This window comes from Gossypium hirsutum, chromosome D04, assembly GCF_007990345.1.
Source record: "Gossypium hirsutum isolate 1008001.06 chromosome D04, Gossypium_hirsutum_v2.1, whole genome shotgun sequence".
Classification (NCBI taxonomy): Eukaryota; Viridiplantae; Streptophyta; class Magnoliopsida; order Malvales; family Malvaceae; genus Gossypium; species Gossypium hirsutum.
This window is the reverse complement of record NC_053440.1, coordinates 23,063,575-23,081,642: the sequence shown is the minus strand read 5'-3', so window position 1 is coordinate 23,081,642 and position 18,068 is coordinate 23,063,575. Positions and strand designations below refer to the sequence as shown.

General features: G+C 32.6%; 1 protein-coding gene across 1 annotated transcript; it reads left to right on the top strand.

Annotated features, from left to right (window-relative positions):
• Nucleotides 1–1,213: 1,213 nt before the first annotated feature.
• LOC107899388 (calcineurin subunit B) lies at nt 1,214–5,177 on the top strand. The gene is made up of 6 exons (XM_016825087.2): nt 1,214–1,480; nt 1,604–1,728; nt 1,815–1,911; nt 2,001–2,110; nt 2,578–2,652; nt 4,723–5,177. The coding sequence occupies exons 1-6, from the start codon at nt 1,411–1,413 to the stop codon at nt 4,771–4,773; spliced, it is 528 nt and encodes a 175-aa protein (XP_016680576.1). The 5' UTR covers nt 1,214–1,410; the 3' UTR covers nt 4,774–5,177.
• Nucleotides 5,178–18,068: the final 12,891 nt, after the last annotated feature.

Below are 18,068 nucleotides of genomic sequence, written 5' to 3'. Positions count from 1 at the left end.
TAGATTCCTCTCTGAGTCTAGTTTCTATAGAAACAAACGGAATCAGTATTGAAGCCCTGTACAGGGAGATATCCAAGTCGTAATGCGCAAAGGTCAGTGTAGTCGATCCCTGTAACATGGGAGACTTTGACTAATAAACTGTACTAATTGGCCTAACCAAAAATTCTAGAAAAAAATATGTAGATGGGAATATGAGTCTAGTTTCAGGGAAAATTTACGGAACTGGATTCCGAGTTTCTGAACTCAAGATATGATTTTTAAAGTGACTAGTACGCAGATTGGCAGTGTCTGGGAAATTATTTTTTAAAGTCTGTTAACACCTCGTGTTCGACTCCGGTGACGGTCTCGGGTTCGGGGTGTTACACCTAAGGTCAATAAAATACTTAATTTGCACATTTTATTGAATTTAACAAAGCTTACTAAAAAATAATTAAATCGTAATGAAAATAATTAATTTTAAGCTCCTAAAATGCGAAAACTAATTTAATGTGCTACGCTGATTTGCGATAGAACAGAGATTTTAAAAGAATTTATATCAATCGAGGTGTCATCTTTACTCAATTACTTTAATATTGACATATTGTGAAAAATTATGAAATTAAGGTTCTGTTTGATTGAAGGAATTGATTTTCCGGAAAATCATTTCCAACTTTTCCAACGTTTGATTGGCGGAAAACATTTTTCATTTGGAAAATGAACTCCAAAACAAGGGAAAATGGGTTACATTTTAGGGAAAATGTCTTACCCTTTTAATTTCCATAAGACATTTTCCGTGCTCTCCTCTCTATCGCCTCCTTCATTCCTTCCTTCATTTCCGGTAGAAAATTGCTTCTATTTATCGATTTTCCAGTAACTTGTTTTTTTAATTATTCAATACTTGTTTTTTTAACACAATTACAAATAATTTATTTGATATTAATTTTTTTTAATTTATAACGATTAATATTGTAGCTTAATAATTGAGTATTATTATAAATAAATCATTGCAATATATGTAAAAATAATTTAAAATATAAAAATTTATTAATACATATCAATATATGTAAAAACAATTTTTTCGAAAAATATTTTCAGGAAATCTGCCAAATAGCCGAAAATATTTTACACAGATTCAATCAAAGACCGGAAAATATTTTTCGGTAAATTATTTTACAAAAAGTCAAACATGCCGTAAAAAGAAAATGATGAAAACTCAATCTCACTACATGAGAATAAAAACTGAAGTCACCCCTTTTTTTTTTTTTTTTAACAACTCAATCTCATTTGTTTTATGATTTTGAATATCTGCATTTACCTTCGCTTACTTCCCCTTTTCTACTGGGAACAAGGGTGGTTGAATATTCGTGAATCCCAAGCCACCTAGGTAACTACCACCTGTCACAAATTCTGGCATCATAACCGGAAAATTCGATGGGAAACACTTCCTCCATGCTCACTCAGTATGACATCGAAGAAGTACAACAACACTGTAACAACGCCTGTAAATGACTCGCTATCCCATCCATTTCCCTAATTTTGCTCTTCACTCTTTCATCTCCCTACTACTTAATCCTTTCTCAGCCGTTGATTTGTGTGTTCGTCTGTTTTTCCTCATGATCTGCAGTTTCGCAGCAGGAGATCGTCTCTCTATACGAAAGATTCTGTCAGTTGGATCGAAACGGCGGCGGTTTCGTCTCCGGCGAGGAGTTTTTGTCCGTGCCTGAGTTCGCTGTTAATCCTCTCTCTCAGGTTTGTTTTTTTGTTCGTTTCTTTTATTTATAATGTGCGTTGTTTGGGGTTCTTTATGGGTCAAATGTTTTTGGAAAACTATGCAGAGATTGTTGACGATGCTAGATGGATTGAATTTCAAGGAATTCGTAGCGTTTTTGTCTGCATTTAGTCCTCGTGCTACTGTGCAACAAAAAATTGAATGTACTGATTCCTTAAATTTTTTTAATTAATATCAAATTTAGTTAATTTCTTACTTAATTTTTAACTGAATTTGCCAATTTGATTTGTAGTTATAGTCAAGGTGTATGATTCAGATGGCAATGGGAAAGTAACCTTTAACGACATGTTGGATGTTTTGCATGATTTGACTGGCCAATTCATATCTGAACATCAGAGGGAGGTTAGTTTAATTCTTTATTGATTTTTCTTTCAGTGTTCAATCTTTTTCTTGGTTAACCGGACAAAAAAGTGTTTGTTGTATCACTCTGTTGTTCTTGCCAAATATTAATAGGCTGCATTTCCTAAGAATAAGTTTGAGATAATTCACTTTCTAAAACAAATGATCATCTAAAGTATCATGTCACTTTACTACCTCACGCTAACCAATCATCAAACAAATCAATGTTGAAAAAAAGCCTGGATGTAGTTGGAGAAAATGGGTTACAATCTCACATTTCTTCATCCTCATAGGTTGATTTGATATTAGAAATGCCTCTTTTTACTGACTGCAAAGTATGTTTCTTCTGCTCAGATACAAATAAAACCTGCATTGTTGTAACTTTAAATCTTTTTGTCACTAGAAATTAGAATATTTAGATATTTTTGCTTTATTCTCAATTTGCTTTTTGTGTTTGACAATTGGTACAGCAAGTTTTGACTAAAGTTCTCGAGGAAGCAGGTTACACTAAGGAGTCCCTATTAGTTATGTCAGACTTTGTAAAGGTACCCTTGGCTTTATTTGTGATAATTTTGGTGTTTCAGCATTTGAATAGTTTCATTTTGTTATAACTTGTTTATAAGAATAATAATATAATATGAAGGCAAACGGAGAGAGAAAGAAGGTTTGAAGCAGAGAGTATTTTCAGAGCCTGATATTGACATAGTTCAGTGGAAGAATTTACTGCTTGAACTTTTACACCATTTAATATTAGAGAAAAGTCTTAGAATTGTTTGTTCATAGATTAAATCATTATGGAGATATCTCTGTTCAAGCTCCAAAATAAATACGCTTAGCTACTAGACCCCTGTATCCCCCTTTTTAAATTAGGAGTATATCAGTTTTTTGTTAACTTTTGAGAGAATATACAATTTAATGGAGGATACCAATGTCAAGAGCTGTGGCAGACCAATGGAAATATATGGAAACTATAAAAGAGCATATCAGTTTTACTAGTTTATTGAGAATATAGTGTTTATTAGAGCTCAGTTGCACAATATGATGCATGTAGCTTCTTTGATGGTGGTGAGGAATAGAGTAGTTGACTATAAAAGAGCATCTTTATCTAACTAACTTATTGAGAATATAGTGCTCAGTTGCACAATATGATGCATGTAGCTTATTTGATAGTGGTGAGGAATAGCTTAGTTCTTGTTGGTAGTGAATTGAGTACACCAGATTATTGCAAAACTTTGCTTTCTTTTATTCAAGATAGGGACGTTCATTAGAGTTATCAAGTCAATCTGTATTTGAGATAGCATTACAGGTCACCTTGGAATGTAGTACTTAACCTTTTCTTTATAACTATGATATAATTTGTTTACCAGTTGAAAGCTAGTATGTGGTTGACAAAGAAAGTGGATAGCAGTTGAAATAACAGGCACCATTTACTGTTCAAGATTCTCAAGCTAGCAAAATTACAAGAATATAAAGAAGTATCATGCATCGGTTACAAAACATGGCTTAGTGTTTTAAATTGTGTTCGTTTCTTTAGTTCTGCACTTTTTCCAGTGCCACACAAGGAGGTTTGGAAAAGCTTTGTGTGCAGGGGGAGGAGGGGCACTTAGACAATTACTTTTGGCTATTCTATACATCAAACTCTCAAAATTAAGATATGGAGATTTCTTGGTTTGATTTGACCAAGCCCTGATTAAGATCTATTTAAAGAAAAAAGAAAGAGAAGACTCTAAGTACCGCTGCTTTTCTAGCTGCCTATGTGGGACTAACAGTATTTTCTAGCTGCCTATTTTATGCATCAAACCCTGAAAGTGAGATGTAGGCAATTCTTGGTTTGGTGTAGCTAATTTCGGAGTAAGATCTTTAAAAAAAAATCGTTGAGAAGACTCAAACTACCACTGCACATTTTCTAGCTGCTGAAGTAAGGTTTTATCATTTATGGTATTATTATCTTGACAACTCCACCTGTGTTTATTGATGAATCAAAGTGCATTTAAATTTTAGTCTTATCTGAATGTCACGTGAGCTAAAATTGGAGTACTGTGCAAGGGAAAAACTTAACTTGCGGGAGAGGACATCGTAGCCTGATACATGACAGGGCAACTTTAGTTAATGTCTTAATTAATTCTGCTCATGCAAAAACTGCATGTACTGTATAGTATGCTTATCCCTACTCGGTGGCTTTCTCTGTGATGATATATATGCTTTGGCACTTGAGTTATGCACTGTGATCTCAAAGGTCAGATTAGCTTGAATTTCCGAAATAGATCCAATTTTTCTTGCACTTCTAGCAAATTTCTTTTACTTTTAGTTTTTGGCATTATATTCTCACTATTTCTGGAAGGCATACCATGCGTAATCGGAGCTTCTACATAGATGATCAGTGCTTTTAGGATCAGTCTGGTGGCAGTTTGCTTTCTTTCAAGTCTTTTCATAATCTTGTGATCATGTTACTATGGTAATACTCTGCAAGAAGATAATGCTAACATCTTCTGCCATTTTTTCTTGATCTATCTATTATGTGACATTCTTTTGGTCTGTATAAGGTTTTTTTCATTTGGTATAATGAGTCTAAGAAGCTCTTAAGTTGTCATTCAATTTCACTGCACTTCTCGCAGATTCTCGGAAGCTCTGGTTTGAAGATGGAAGTTGAGGTTCCGGTGGACTAAATTGTGGGTGGCCATTCTTTGCTACAGTGATTTCCTTGCATTGCCAACGTTGTAGATTCTTTTCAAAAAATTGATGCTGAAATGCTTTTATTATTATTTTTCTAGCTAAACTTATTCTCAAAACAATGAAACATAGACTTTTTGGATGCCATCAAATTTGAAACAATTAAAAGCTTTAGTTGATTCATTAGGGCTTTGTTTAAATGGTAAAGTAGAGTTGATTGAGTTTTAACTCTATTGGCATTGGCATTGTTCAGTGCAAGAGGATGTAAGTTTGAGTGCATTTAAGCATTTTTAATTCTCTTATTTAAGGGTTGAACATATATTTGAATTTATTTTGATAAAATATATAACTCTATTGGCATTGGCATTGTTCAGTGCAAGAGGATGTAAGTTTGAGTGCATTTAAGCATTTTTAATTCTCTTATTTAAGGGTTGAACATATATTTGAATTTATTTTGATAAAATATATAAAACTATCCATAACTCATGTTCAAACTCATGTCCTTCTATAAAGATGACAATATCAATATTAATCAAGTTAAGACTTGACATGTATATTTTTAACTTAAAAGTAGTTATATAAAGGTTGATAGAATCCTTTTTGGACATACAATATGATGTGAATCATATTGATTACTTTAATTAGCTTGAGAGTTGTTCCAATGCGAACTCCAATTAATTTCAGCCCGTAGGTTTAATTGCATCTAGATTGAACAATTCAAAACATGTAAAAGAATCATTTTTTTTTATTCAATGACAATTAAGAAATCAAACGGGATAGAGCTTGTATGGCAAGTTTTCGGGCTTCAATATTTGACACGTTGTTTTGTGCCTTGAATTGGACTTCCACTTGTTGGAGAAGTTGGCTAATATCAAGGATGAGTGATTGAAGTTTCTAATGCAGCGTAGTTCTGTCATGATATAATTTATGTTTTTTTCATTCCCTATTGTAGTTGAGGCACCGGGAAATTTGAAGTTCTTTAAGTCCGCGGAGGGACAATCTGACGAGGATGCAACGAGCTTGGACTGTTGTTGTTGCCATGAATTTGCTACAAATAATCTTGAGCCCAAGGCGACAACTACACCTCCAAATGTCATGCTATGTTGTGTGTACATAATGGCAAAGCTTATGACCCAGTCAATGTCCAGTTGTCTTGTTGTATTGTGTGAGAAGATGGAGATGTAAGCACGTAGGATATGGGAGTAGTTATTGGCATAGTGTAAGGCTTGTAGCATATTAGGAATAACTTTGTTGAAAATGAGGTTATTCCTCTGTTTTCAAATGGACCAAAGAGTGCAAACAAGTCTTGTATAGAAGTATTTTGCTTCTTCCCTATTTATCCCCTCCTTATTGAGTCATTTTTTGATTTAGTTGGTGACTTGTAGTCAACCGTGTTAGTGCATGGAGATAAATAAACTTATAAGAAATTAAACGAAAGCTTCAAGGTGTGTAATCACACTACTTTTTAAGGCTTTATTTGTCTCCACTTATATTTTGCATCCCAAAATATGTCTATGTTTTGCATTAATAGAAATAACCCACTGAGCATTGAGTAGAGCATAACAAGAACATCAAATTCTATAAAGATTTTCTGCGGTAATTCTTTATAAAACAATCTTTGAATATAAAAGATGGTGAAAGAATAATAATAATAATAACTTTGTTTCTATGTTTTTTGATTGTGCCATGGAAATGAAAGTTCACTCCTATTTATAGAAGTTCTTATGTCTCTTCACAAAGACATAACAATCTAATATACTTATTTGGATAGTCACATTTATTACCGATAAACTTAACTATTCAATAGATGTATGTTTGAATAATTATGACTCTTTGTTAATAATCAAGCCACATAATTTTCAGTAAGACACAACTAATCATTATGAATAATGATAACTTTTGGTTAATAACTGAGTAATATAATTTTTGGTTACTTAAACTTTTCGTTTGCAACTATTGAAGCACTATATATATTTTGAAAATTTTTCAAGAAACTTAATTTAATTCATTGGGAAAAAAAAGCGGTGAGTCGAACCAAACAAGAAAACTGGCATTTCATAAAAAGATAGTTAATGGTTTTTTCATCTTTATTACACAAGAGGTAAGTAGAAGAGATATCAATATAATGGGATCTAATGGTACATTTAGTAGCCAAGAAATTATTGCAAATCTTCAATAGAAAGATAAAGTTATAAGGGAGTTTGAGTCTTTAAAGCACATTTCAAGAAGGGGTGGGATCAAGTTAGATTTGATTTGTTCTTACGAGCATGTAAGCAGATTTTGGTAGTGAAAATCCCTTTGAAATCAAACTTCCGCACCTTTTTGTCCTCTCCTCTAAATAAGGAATGAACTGTTTTCTTGATTCCTTCTTAGGTGGTATGAAGGGGGAAGTTGTCTTGAATTCTGTTAATGAGATCAATGATATTAGTGGCTGCTTGGGTTGACACAGGAAAGATGGAAGCTGGATGAAGACAAATCCAAAAATTTATTAGATTGGATCATGTTGTATATAGTAAAGATTCTTTTTAAAGATTTTAAGTGTGGTCATATTTCCTTCGTCAAAGATTTTCTAGTTGCTATAGAAGTTGATTCCTTGAGAATCTCATTAAATTTGATCCCTTATTTAAGACTAATTGAAACACAACTCAAGGGAATGTATGTTAGCACTGGTGGAAGAATTGCAAGCTAAGAATGCCTATTTAAAAAAAAACTTGTTTATTCCATTACGAATGGTTTTTAAGAGAGATAGCTTATTTGTTCATTCTTAGGAAATTGTTTTAATGCAATTACTTTATATACATATAGTTTTCGTGTTTAGTTTGTAATTAAGCTTTCAAGGAGAAAGTCTTTGTTAAGAGTGTAATCTAGTTAAGAGAGTAATCTTAATGAATGTACATGAGTAAGGTTACAACTTGGTGAATAAGTTGAATTTAAATCACATATTGTACTAAACATTGATAGTGGATTACTCTTTAGGTAAGACCTCACAAACATAATTTTTTTCAAACCGTGTAAAAAGTTGTGTCTATCTCTATTTTTACTCTTCTAGTTGTTCATCCAGTTGCAACTAAATGTGCAATTGACAACCAATTTCAAGAATTTTCATAAATGATATTCTTTAAGAATTATCTTATTTCTAATTAATTCATATTAATTAAGAATTAGTAAATAAAATATATAATTCCTTGTTCATCACTTACATATTCCACGATAACTTTCTTTTAGTTAACTGATTGACACTCTAAGTAAGAGTCTCCTCTAAGTTGGAAGTTCAAAATTTGAAGTTCAAAGAGTATTTTGAAGGCTGAAACTCTCTCTCCAAAACCCAAGAATTTTCTTATGAATTGAAGAAATTCCAAAGAACGTGATCTTTGTTCGTAAGTAGTCTTAAAAATTATTATTCAATCTAGTGTTATCAGCACAAAAGGGATCATATTCGTTCTCCAAAATTATTTGTAGAAGACCCTTGAAATCAACTCATCCATCTCAAAAATTAGTTTCAAAGATCCTTAGACCAAACTCTCTCTCTCTTTGTCCTATTAACACAAAAGATATAAGTTTTTTTTTTCAAGATCATGTCTCAATGTCCTTTGAAGCGAACTTTATTATTCAAGATTAAATCTTAAAGACCAATAATCCAAATCAAATCATATTCTTAAGCAAGCATCTCTCGACCAATTTTCAAGATCAACTCTCAATTATCCTTGAAACGAATCTTGTTGAGTTTAAGATTAAGTCTTGAATACTCTTGAATCCAAATCATAGTCTTAAGAAATTTCAAGTAAGCATATCTCCAAATTTATTTTCAAGATCAAATTTCAATAATATTTAAAGTGAACCACATTAATTCAAGATAAAATCTCACCTACATTTGGATTGCATTTTAAAAACAAAAAGAAATTTAAATGATTTATGTATGTACAAGAAGGTCCAAATATTGTAACTTAGAAATTGATAAATAAAACATTTGATTTATCTCTAATTTTTCAGGCACGAAATTTTTGGTCACCGTACCATTAGTGGACATTCGCATTATGTGTTAGAATACAAAATAAATACGCGTGGTGAACCTAGGAGAGATAATAGTGAATGTGGGGATCTATCAAAACAAAAATGATACTTTTGTCTTAGAGATCGAATTGTAAGAACATTAGGTAGTACTCGAAGGCCATTATCCATTATTCTCATCTTCCTCCTAATTATATACAGCCACATGATTAGTATCCACAATTTCTTAATTATGATGTACGTAATCAACTACAAATATATTCCCCTTCACAGATGTAACACCCACATGCAAATTCTCCCCTTAAAAACTATGAAAGTAGCTGTTAAAGTAAAAGTGAAAAATTAGATCCGTTAAAATTGGTACAAAAGTTTTAAATTATTATTCAATATGATGAATGCATGACATTTACCATGTTTTTTCTTTATTAATTTTTAATACATTGTTATTAGAATATTCTTAAGTAAACACGAGAATATGTTACAAATTTTTTCTAGTGTCATAAACCACTTATAAATTACTTTTTTTTTTTAATTGTTACAATGCAAATTTTGAAAAAGTTCACAGATCATGATAGCATTCATTATGTAATTAATCACGATAAGAGTAACACAATTAAAAACAGATCAGTAACTGCAATTTAAACCCTTGATGCACGTAAACATTTATGCTACAAAGATTTACAAAATAATAGAAAATTTAATTTTGGGTTTAGGGTTCGTACCTTAGCTTTCTATTCTGCACCTTTTGTTTCGGTTCCATATCTCAACATCTCTTCTTTTACATTTTTTCGTTTTGAAATTCTCAAGTTCCTTAAATTGGGGAATGAGTTGATTTTGGACTTTTCAATTTAGGGTTTTTTTATTTGGAGATTTTTTTAATCAAATTGCTTTGATGAGAATTGTTCTTCACGATTGGATAATAAATTATAAAACCTAACTATCGAATTTAGGGTTTGGGAAAAATAGATTTTGACCAAATCTGTTACACATATGGAGAAAATTGATTTGGAAAATAGATGGTTTTGTTTTGGGGAAATTTGATATGGGTGGATACTGAGTTTTGGTTTAGGGGTTGGAAGATGAAAATGGATAGGAGATTTTGGGGTTTAGAAACTCAGTTTTGGTTCACGGTAATTTTCATTTCCTTCTAATTTTTTTTTAATGTACACCTAACTTTTTTTCGGTTGATTTAGTACATTTTATTTGTTTTTATTTTCCTTGCTATTTCTTTTTCATTATAAAATTGTTCCTTGGTGGAGTAGAGCTACAGGTCCACCAAATGGCCAAGAATGAATTGGTCACAAATGACCGTGAACAAGAGACCATAGATTGTCTAACAACAAAGTCCACATACGACTCAAAACAAACAATAAAAACTAAGATACGTAAGATTGAAACCAACAAACATAATCCTAAATCTATAACCTTCATCTTCAATGTCCAAATTAATGGACTTTGTATCATCATGAAATTTTCCCTGGGAGTTTTTTTCCTTGATGCCTTTAGCTATTCAAGGTGAAAGATTTGGTGATTATAACCAATTTGATTTTTGGTTCAATATTTACAACCCCATTATCTTATCTTTGTTACGTGATGTTATCAAAACAAGACTGTAATTTCATTTACCATTTCCTGCACTATCTTTCCAGGAAGCCCCAGTGTCTCTTCTTCTGCAAAAATACATTCTTTTGGGGCTGTTTTTCTGTAAATTATGAAACTGATTAGGGTTCGAGAATTGCATGATGATGTGTGTCAAAGTGCCCAAAACTCTTCTTCTCACCTTTACAGAAAAGGCTTATAGATAGTGAAATGTACCAGCCAGCATTTTCATGAGGTACCACAAATTTCACAATTCAAATGATTCATTTCTTTAGTTGCCGATTTGCTTATGGAGAAACAGTGTGAAAATGACATGAGAAACTGCATTCACCTGCGTGGTTGCGGACTCAAAGGTAGCTTGAAAGCCGCAGCCTAACTTTTAAATCTTAGCACTAACATCAGTTTTGTATGGATACGTGTACACATGCAATTAGAATGATTCATTTTCTCTCCTCCTAATATCTCTCTATTTGATTGATTTAAGCATCTAAATACACTTAAATATTTTATTCATACCTTTTTAACACCTAAACAACACCAAAACTTAACATCAGTGGGGAAGGGTTCATATTTTGTTTTGATTAAATTCAACAATTTTTCTCAATGGATCCCTTTATAAAAATGAAAAGCTGAGCTCTATAAACAAATTTGTAAATTAAAAACGCGACCAATTGCTCTAATTTACTCCCATTTCACTATGATGGCTTTAGCAAATCCTTGGAACCAAGTAATCACACAAGGTAATTTTGGAGTCACACCACCGATATATGTACATATATCGTTATCTTCTATGACATGATTTACTGATAAACTGCAGTGCTAAATGTGCTTTACATGGTTGATTTTATGACTCAAGTCTTGAGTCCCATTAAATGTATTTATAGTATTTTAACCAAATATTCCTTGTGGAGGTCCTTTTCTAGGAAAGTATACTTTTTGTTTTGAGCGACTAGCTTTTGGTTCCTTTACAGCAAAGTGGGATCAACACTATGTGTATGTATTTCTTTACAGTATAGTATTTCTACCTACTTCGTCTCCGTGTAATATCTGGCTGCTACCATTCAATCAATAAATCATTTTTCAGTTAATCAACTGAACAAGTAACTTGAAACGAGAACAATTGAAAATTGACTTTTCTTTTTTCAGTACAAGAAAAATCGTGCAGTTTAATGTAATTTAAAAGTGGATAAATTGGTTGTAGATATTATAATTTGGCGTCAAATTTAACTGTTGAGGACAGGTGCGTGTCCTAATTAACGTGCTTACCAAATTAACATCCTGCTCTTGTTATCATTACGCTTGCAAAACATGATTTTGCAATGTGGTTAATTGATTAATTAATTCTTTTGGATAATGACTCCGCAAATAATATATCACAAGAAAGAATGATCCCCACTGGTGCAAGTCTGCAACGCTGAATGAAATGCTTCCTTTTTCTTGAACATGACAAGATCAGGTATATTAGCTCACATGACATCGATTCTCACAATACGTTATTAAATTAATTGGGTTGAATTAGTTTTTTATTATTAAAAAAAGAATTAAATAAATTTAAATTGTAATAAAATTAATAATATTTATTTTAAAAATATTATTTATTGTTTAACATAGTTAATATTCTTACCATTTTTATGGTTTTGCGAATGAAATCTTTCATTTGAAATTGAACTTCAATCGAAAAAAATAATTTTAAAGACAAATTTTTATACAATAAATGTTAACTCTATTACAATTTAAACTTATTCGATTCTTTTTAATAGTATAGGGACTAAATTGACCAACTTAATAATAAATTAATTAATTTGATACAATCCCTATAATACAGGGATCTCTCAAGTACTTTTGTGTATTTGCAACTCAAGCTCCGAACATCTCATGTCAGTTAATATACCTAAAATAATTTTGATACATATATGCTAAGGCAAAGTGAGCTGAGAGTTGTTTAGTGGGACTTGGTGGTGCCAATTGCAGATTGTCACTGAGATGGTTAAAAACTTTGCCATTAAGAGTTGTTGAGTGGCACTTGACAGTGTTGTTTTATTGAAGATATCATGGTCCATCTATGTAATACCAATCATTTGCATTTGGAGATTTGATTGGATTTGAGTGAATAAAATCAACCCTTGAAATATGGAGGATCGATAAAGGCTCTGTAGTTATTTTGAAAATCAAATCTTCGATTAATTGTTCTTTGATTATTAAGATCGTAATAGCTATTTTTAATAAGTTACTTTGTATCCACGTCTATATTAGCAAGTTGAAATTGAGATATGCTAGAGGCTTGTCGAGGTTATGTGATGAAAGTTTATTGAGTGCATTCTAATTTGTTCATTGAGGAACTGTTTTGTAAAAGAGTCCACACTATTATTGTAAACATTGTTGAAGTGTTTACTGTCCAAGTTCTTAGGGGGAGATCTGGAGCTGAGTGCCGTAGTTTTTAGGTACAAAGGTGAGATCTCTATACTTAGAAAGTGATGGAGTGTGAATCACTTGTTGTATTATGGATTAAAGATAGTGAAATTATTAACTGATCTAAGCTCTGCAGATGTAGAAAAATTGGACTGCGTAAATAAACCTTTATGTTCTTTGAGTTTTTGTTTGCACAATTTTCGCAGTGCCAAGCCGTAGTGGCCACTACAATCTAGTGTCATGGGTCACGGATCAAAGTCCATGACGAATGTGTAAAGAGCACCCCATAGTAGTCAACTGATGAAATGAGGCTCATTTGACCCACTTGAATTGGCTCGACTTGTGGAATATATGGAGAAGCCTATCTACTTGAAGCCTTGGTGGCCCAATGAAAAACTCTAGTAGAACTAGAGTTACCAGGGTAATTAATGTAAATCCTAAGGGACAAAGATGTATAAGTTTAAATCCCTTAGGATTGCCATCTTGTAGATTGACACAAATCTTGACTGTCAATGTAACTCAATATGTACCGTTGGTTTTGATGGAGCTCAACTATAAATAAAGGCATTTCCCTTCATTTGTAATCATCACAGGATACTCAATTGTAATCTTTCAACATAATAGAGATATTTTGAGAGAATTTACTCAAACACTTGACATGCTTTTACTTTCTTGTGACATTTTCTATTTTTCGTTGCTCTTTCGTTTTAAGTTGCTTCTACTTTATTTTTGGTGCCTTGGAGAATTTCTATTGTCACATCCCGAAAATCGAGTTATTCGAAATTGGGTTAATGAATCGAGAGTGGTCACGCCCAAATTTTTTTTAGATGACATTTTGCTCATTAGTTAATAAATAAGTATCAAGTATAGTGATAGAAATAGTGGTGGAGCTGTCCTTGATGATCAATGTTTGAATCACTTCATTCTCATTATTTTTTATGTGATGCAATTTTACTTCAAACTTTAGCAAATGTCACACCATGTTTTTAAAATAAATGTTGTAGGAGTGTGAACAAGTAAATGAGGTGACTTAGTGGTTAAGAGCTTTAATAAATTCCTTAAGTTCTTATGTTTAATTCCCTATATTCTCATTTTTTTATTTAATTTTTTTGACAACATTAGCTTGTGTGGACACCCTTGTGTTGTCCAAACTAGTTGCCATGCATGGAGAAAGATTCTTTCCTTTCATGACAAGTCAACATACCATATTCTACAACCTCGATCCCTTTTTTGCTCCTTTGTCTCCTCAACATGCTTTTTTCTCCATCCTTACTATATGAATTGAGTCATTGAACCTAGACAAGGTGTAGCTCATCTTTTATTTTCACTTTTCTTTTATCCATTCTCTTTTGGCCGCCCCTCCTCCATGCTTCTCCTTTCTCTCCATGTTTTCTTTTATTTTAGCCACCCTATACCACCACTTTTGCTCCATCTCTCTTCATCACTTCCACCACTTCTTAGCCAACCAAACTACTACTATCACCATCACCGAACCTCATCTTTGTCGCTGTTACTCCCACTCGTTTTCTGCATTGTCGCCTTTGCACCACCGTGGCCACCACCATTGTGCACCACCATCGAAAAACTCTCCTTTTCTCCCTTCTTATTCTTTATTTATTTTTCCCTTTTTATTCTCTCATTCTTTCCCCCAGTGCTACAACACCCTTCTCCCCTCCTCTTTCATTGCCGCCAACCCCCCGTAATTGCCGCCATCGTGCTTCTACCGATGATTTGTGATCATTCATCCTTTCTTCACCGTTTTTTTACCACTCTCTATAGTAAACAAAACCTCATTTCTTTTATTTTTAGTAAGTTCTTAAAATATTTTAATAATAATATTATTATACTTTTGACTCACTTTTCCAAGTGATCAATTGCTCTAGATCCAATTTCCCCTCCAACTCAAGATCCCGGTGGCCCAATATCCCTTTCGATTCAATCGATTTAGAGTAAGTATGGTATTAGATGTAAACCACTATTTCTTCCCTACCTTTTCCTTTTGACCGAATGTCTATAAGGACTTATAGTGTATTTTTCCTCGTGTATTAACATATCGTACAATATTTTTAATGAATGGCTGATCGACACCATTTCGAAAAGCTCCTAGTTTTGGGAACAAAACCATCGTACGAACAATTATTTAAGAGTAAGTTCTAAATGAATGATTTAAATTAAGTGATTAAGCACACAAAGTGTTTAAAGACGATTCTTTAATATAAAGTCACCTTGATAACAGATTGATATTCCATTGATTAAGATCCGAGTGTAGATGTTCTTTAGTGTGGAGTTTCACACCAGATCTACTATTAGGTGTGAGTCTAACTTGATACAAGTTATATATATCGCTAAAAATGCTAATAAAATATTATAGCTTGATTTATGTTTTATACAAATACATCAAGTATTCTAAAATGGGAGATTAAATCTGTCAAAACGGACTATACAAGTAAGTGTTTCTGAACCAACTATTTTGTGAAAGCATGTTGTATGGTTATGTTTATTACTGAAAGCATGTTGTTATCATTCTTATGTTGTGTGACATTATGGCATAAATGTTTTATATGTCTTTCAAAACGTAAAGTTTAAATGCATCGAGATAATGTGTAAAATTGCATGTCAAAACAAGACTATGTGATATTATTTAAACGATTGGATGAGCATGATCAGCATGCCTAAAAGTAAAATTCTATAACAAAATGAAAATATTTTTATTGTGACCATACCACATGCATGGGGTGGGATATGTGAAAGGAGGAAGTACTGGTAGTTTATCTATATTATTGGTGGCTTGACCACATTACTGGTAGCTTGTCTGTATTACTGGAAGTTTATCTGTAATATTGGCAGCTTGCCTGCACTACTTGTAGTTTATTTGCATTACTGGTGGCTTGACCACATTACTGGAAGCTTTTTTGCATTACTGGTGGCTTGTCCACAAATTGGAGTGTTTGGATGGACGAGTTTTGGGGAACTCGATTTTGGAGTTTAGCGGTGATGGGTAGGAAATTTTAAGATAAATCTGTATAATTGTTCTATAAAAATCACATTGACATGATCATGTGCATAAAGAGAATTGATTATTTAGTATGTTGATTATATGTTTATTTATTTTTAGTTGTTAAAAGACTCACATTGTAACACCCCTAACCCACATTCGTCATTGGATTAGGGTCACGACCATTACTAACCAATTAGAACATTGAATTTCAACATAATCAAAGGTGCATGCTAACTATTAACATCCATATTATACAAATAGCATAACATGTTAATATAATACTTCCATATTATTATCTTATACAATCAAGTAATGAGATATGCTATGCAATGCTAAATTTAGTCTTCTACTATTTACATTCTTATCACTATTTATTCCCTCTTGAAAACTAAAAGTTGGATACCTAACAAGAATATTACAATTATTAGTATCAGAGTATTGGACTATACTCTGGCTATCTACTTTCAATGATATTAGTAGAATGACCTACTTCACCCAATTAAAGTTCACCACTTTATTTAAAATTAGCGTAAAAAATACTCTTACAGTCCTTAATATGAGTTTACGGGACCCTAAATATAAAAAAAATAAGAACTAATTTGAAACAATTCAAAAGGGTTTGGGGAAATTTTCAAAAAAAACTTAAAAATAGGGGTCACACGACCGTGTGATATGCCCCAAGTCGTGTAGCTTTCGAAGTTAGGACACACGTACTTGTCCCAACCCATGTCTCTACCCTTTTGAATTTAGATACACGGGTGTATTTCGGCCCGGGTCTCTGTTCGTGTAACTCACTGACTTGGGTCGCACGGCCGTGTTATAGGCCGTGTGCCAGACCGTGTGAAATCGGCACTAAAATTTACAAGACATATGGCCGTGTAACAGACCGTGTCTCAGGCCGCCGTGTGTACCTAAATGCAACTTAAAACTTAAGTTTACCAAATCATGCTAACTTGGACACTAAGCAACCCAATTACCAGCCATTTAACCAATTCAAAACACAATTAAACATGTTTAAAACATGCCAAAGCATCCATCTTAAGTGACCAATGTACCCTCATTGGTACCGCATTCTATATTTCTAAACATATCAATAAGATATCAATCATCCAAACATTCATTCATACCAAATGACCATAATTGAACTAATATTTTAGCTATTTAGGCTACCAAGCTTCAAACTAAAATACATGCAAAACATTAAGCTTGACTAACATACCAAAACATAGATTAAGCTTTAACTTTATGAACACCTAAATACCATTACACATAGGACTCCTAAAATCATCACATTACATAACAATTATCATTCAAAAGACCTCCTAGGTACATGCCATTACAAGATAAAACATCACCACACTTGAGTCCGAGATAGTTGTTGGACGCTAAGTCGATGATAAACTGAGAAGTACCTAACCTGCGCATGGGAAACAAAATCGCATGCTGAGTATAACTCAAAGGTATTTCTATAATCTGAATAATTAAATCTTGATGTAAATAATTAAAATGTAAGATACAATTAAGTAATGTCATATAGGATATCAAATTCGTCATGCTATTTTATTCATTATTGTTCACATTCAACAAATCTTGCAAATTCCAATACATGACAATAGCATTTCATAAGGCATTTGATAAATCAACTCATACAATGGAATTATTCATTTCCATTTCCAATCCATGAGTTCATCAATATTCACAATAAAATCTACCATTTCATATTTCATTTCACATCTCATTTTAATTTCTCATCCTTTGTTATTTCAATATCCAGCTCATCGATTGTTATAATTTATTTTCCCCTATTAACATGACCTGGACTCGGATGGATACACGGATCAAACCATCACGCCAGTTTGGCACCCAGTGTGTCATCGGGTAAATCCTAAGAAATAATTGAACTCAACGCTATAATAGGTTGACACCTAATGTCTCATCGGTTAAACCAAAGGAAATTGGCACCCTGTGCCTTATCGACTCGAAGTTGAAGAAATCCTTGAACTCTTCCTATCCTATGGCATGCTATCTATATTCGACTTAGCGTGAAATAGTTAATAGGGTTTCACTTCACTTTTCAAAACAACAAAGTCTCATTTTCATCCATGTACATTATCACATATAAGCATATATTCAATTTGATAGCAACCAACTTTTCTCATTACACACATTCCATTCAATATTCATAAAAGCACTATATTTCTTGATATTCATAATTAGTTCATTCTAATAATCAATTGATTCAATTTAGCCCAAAGTACAAGAATGCTCACCTCAAAT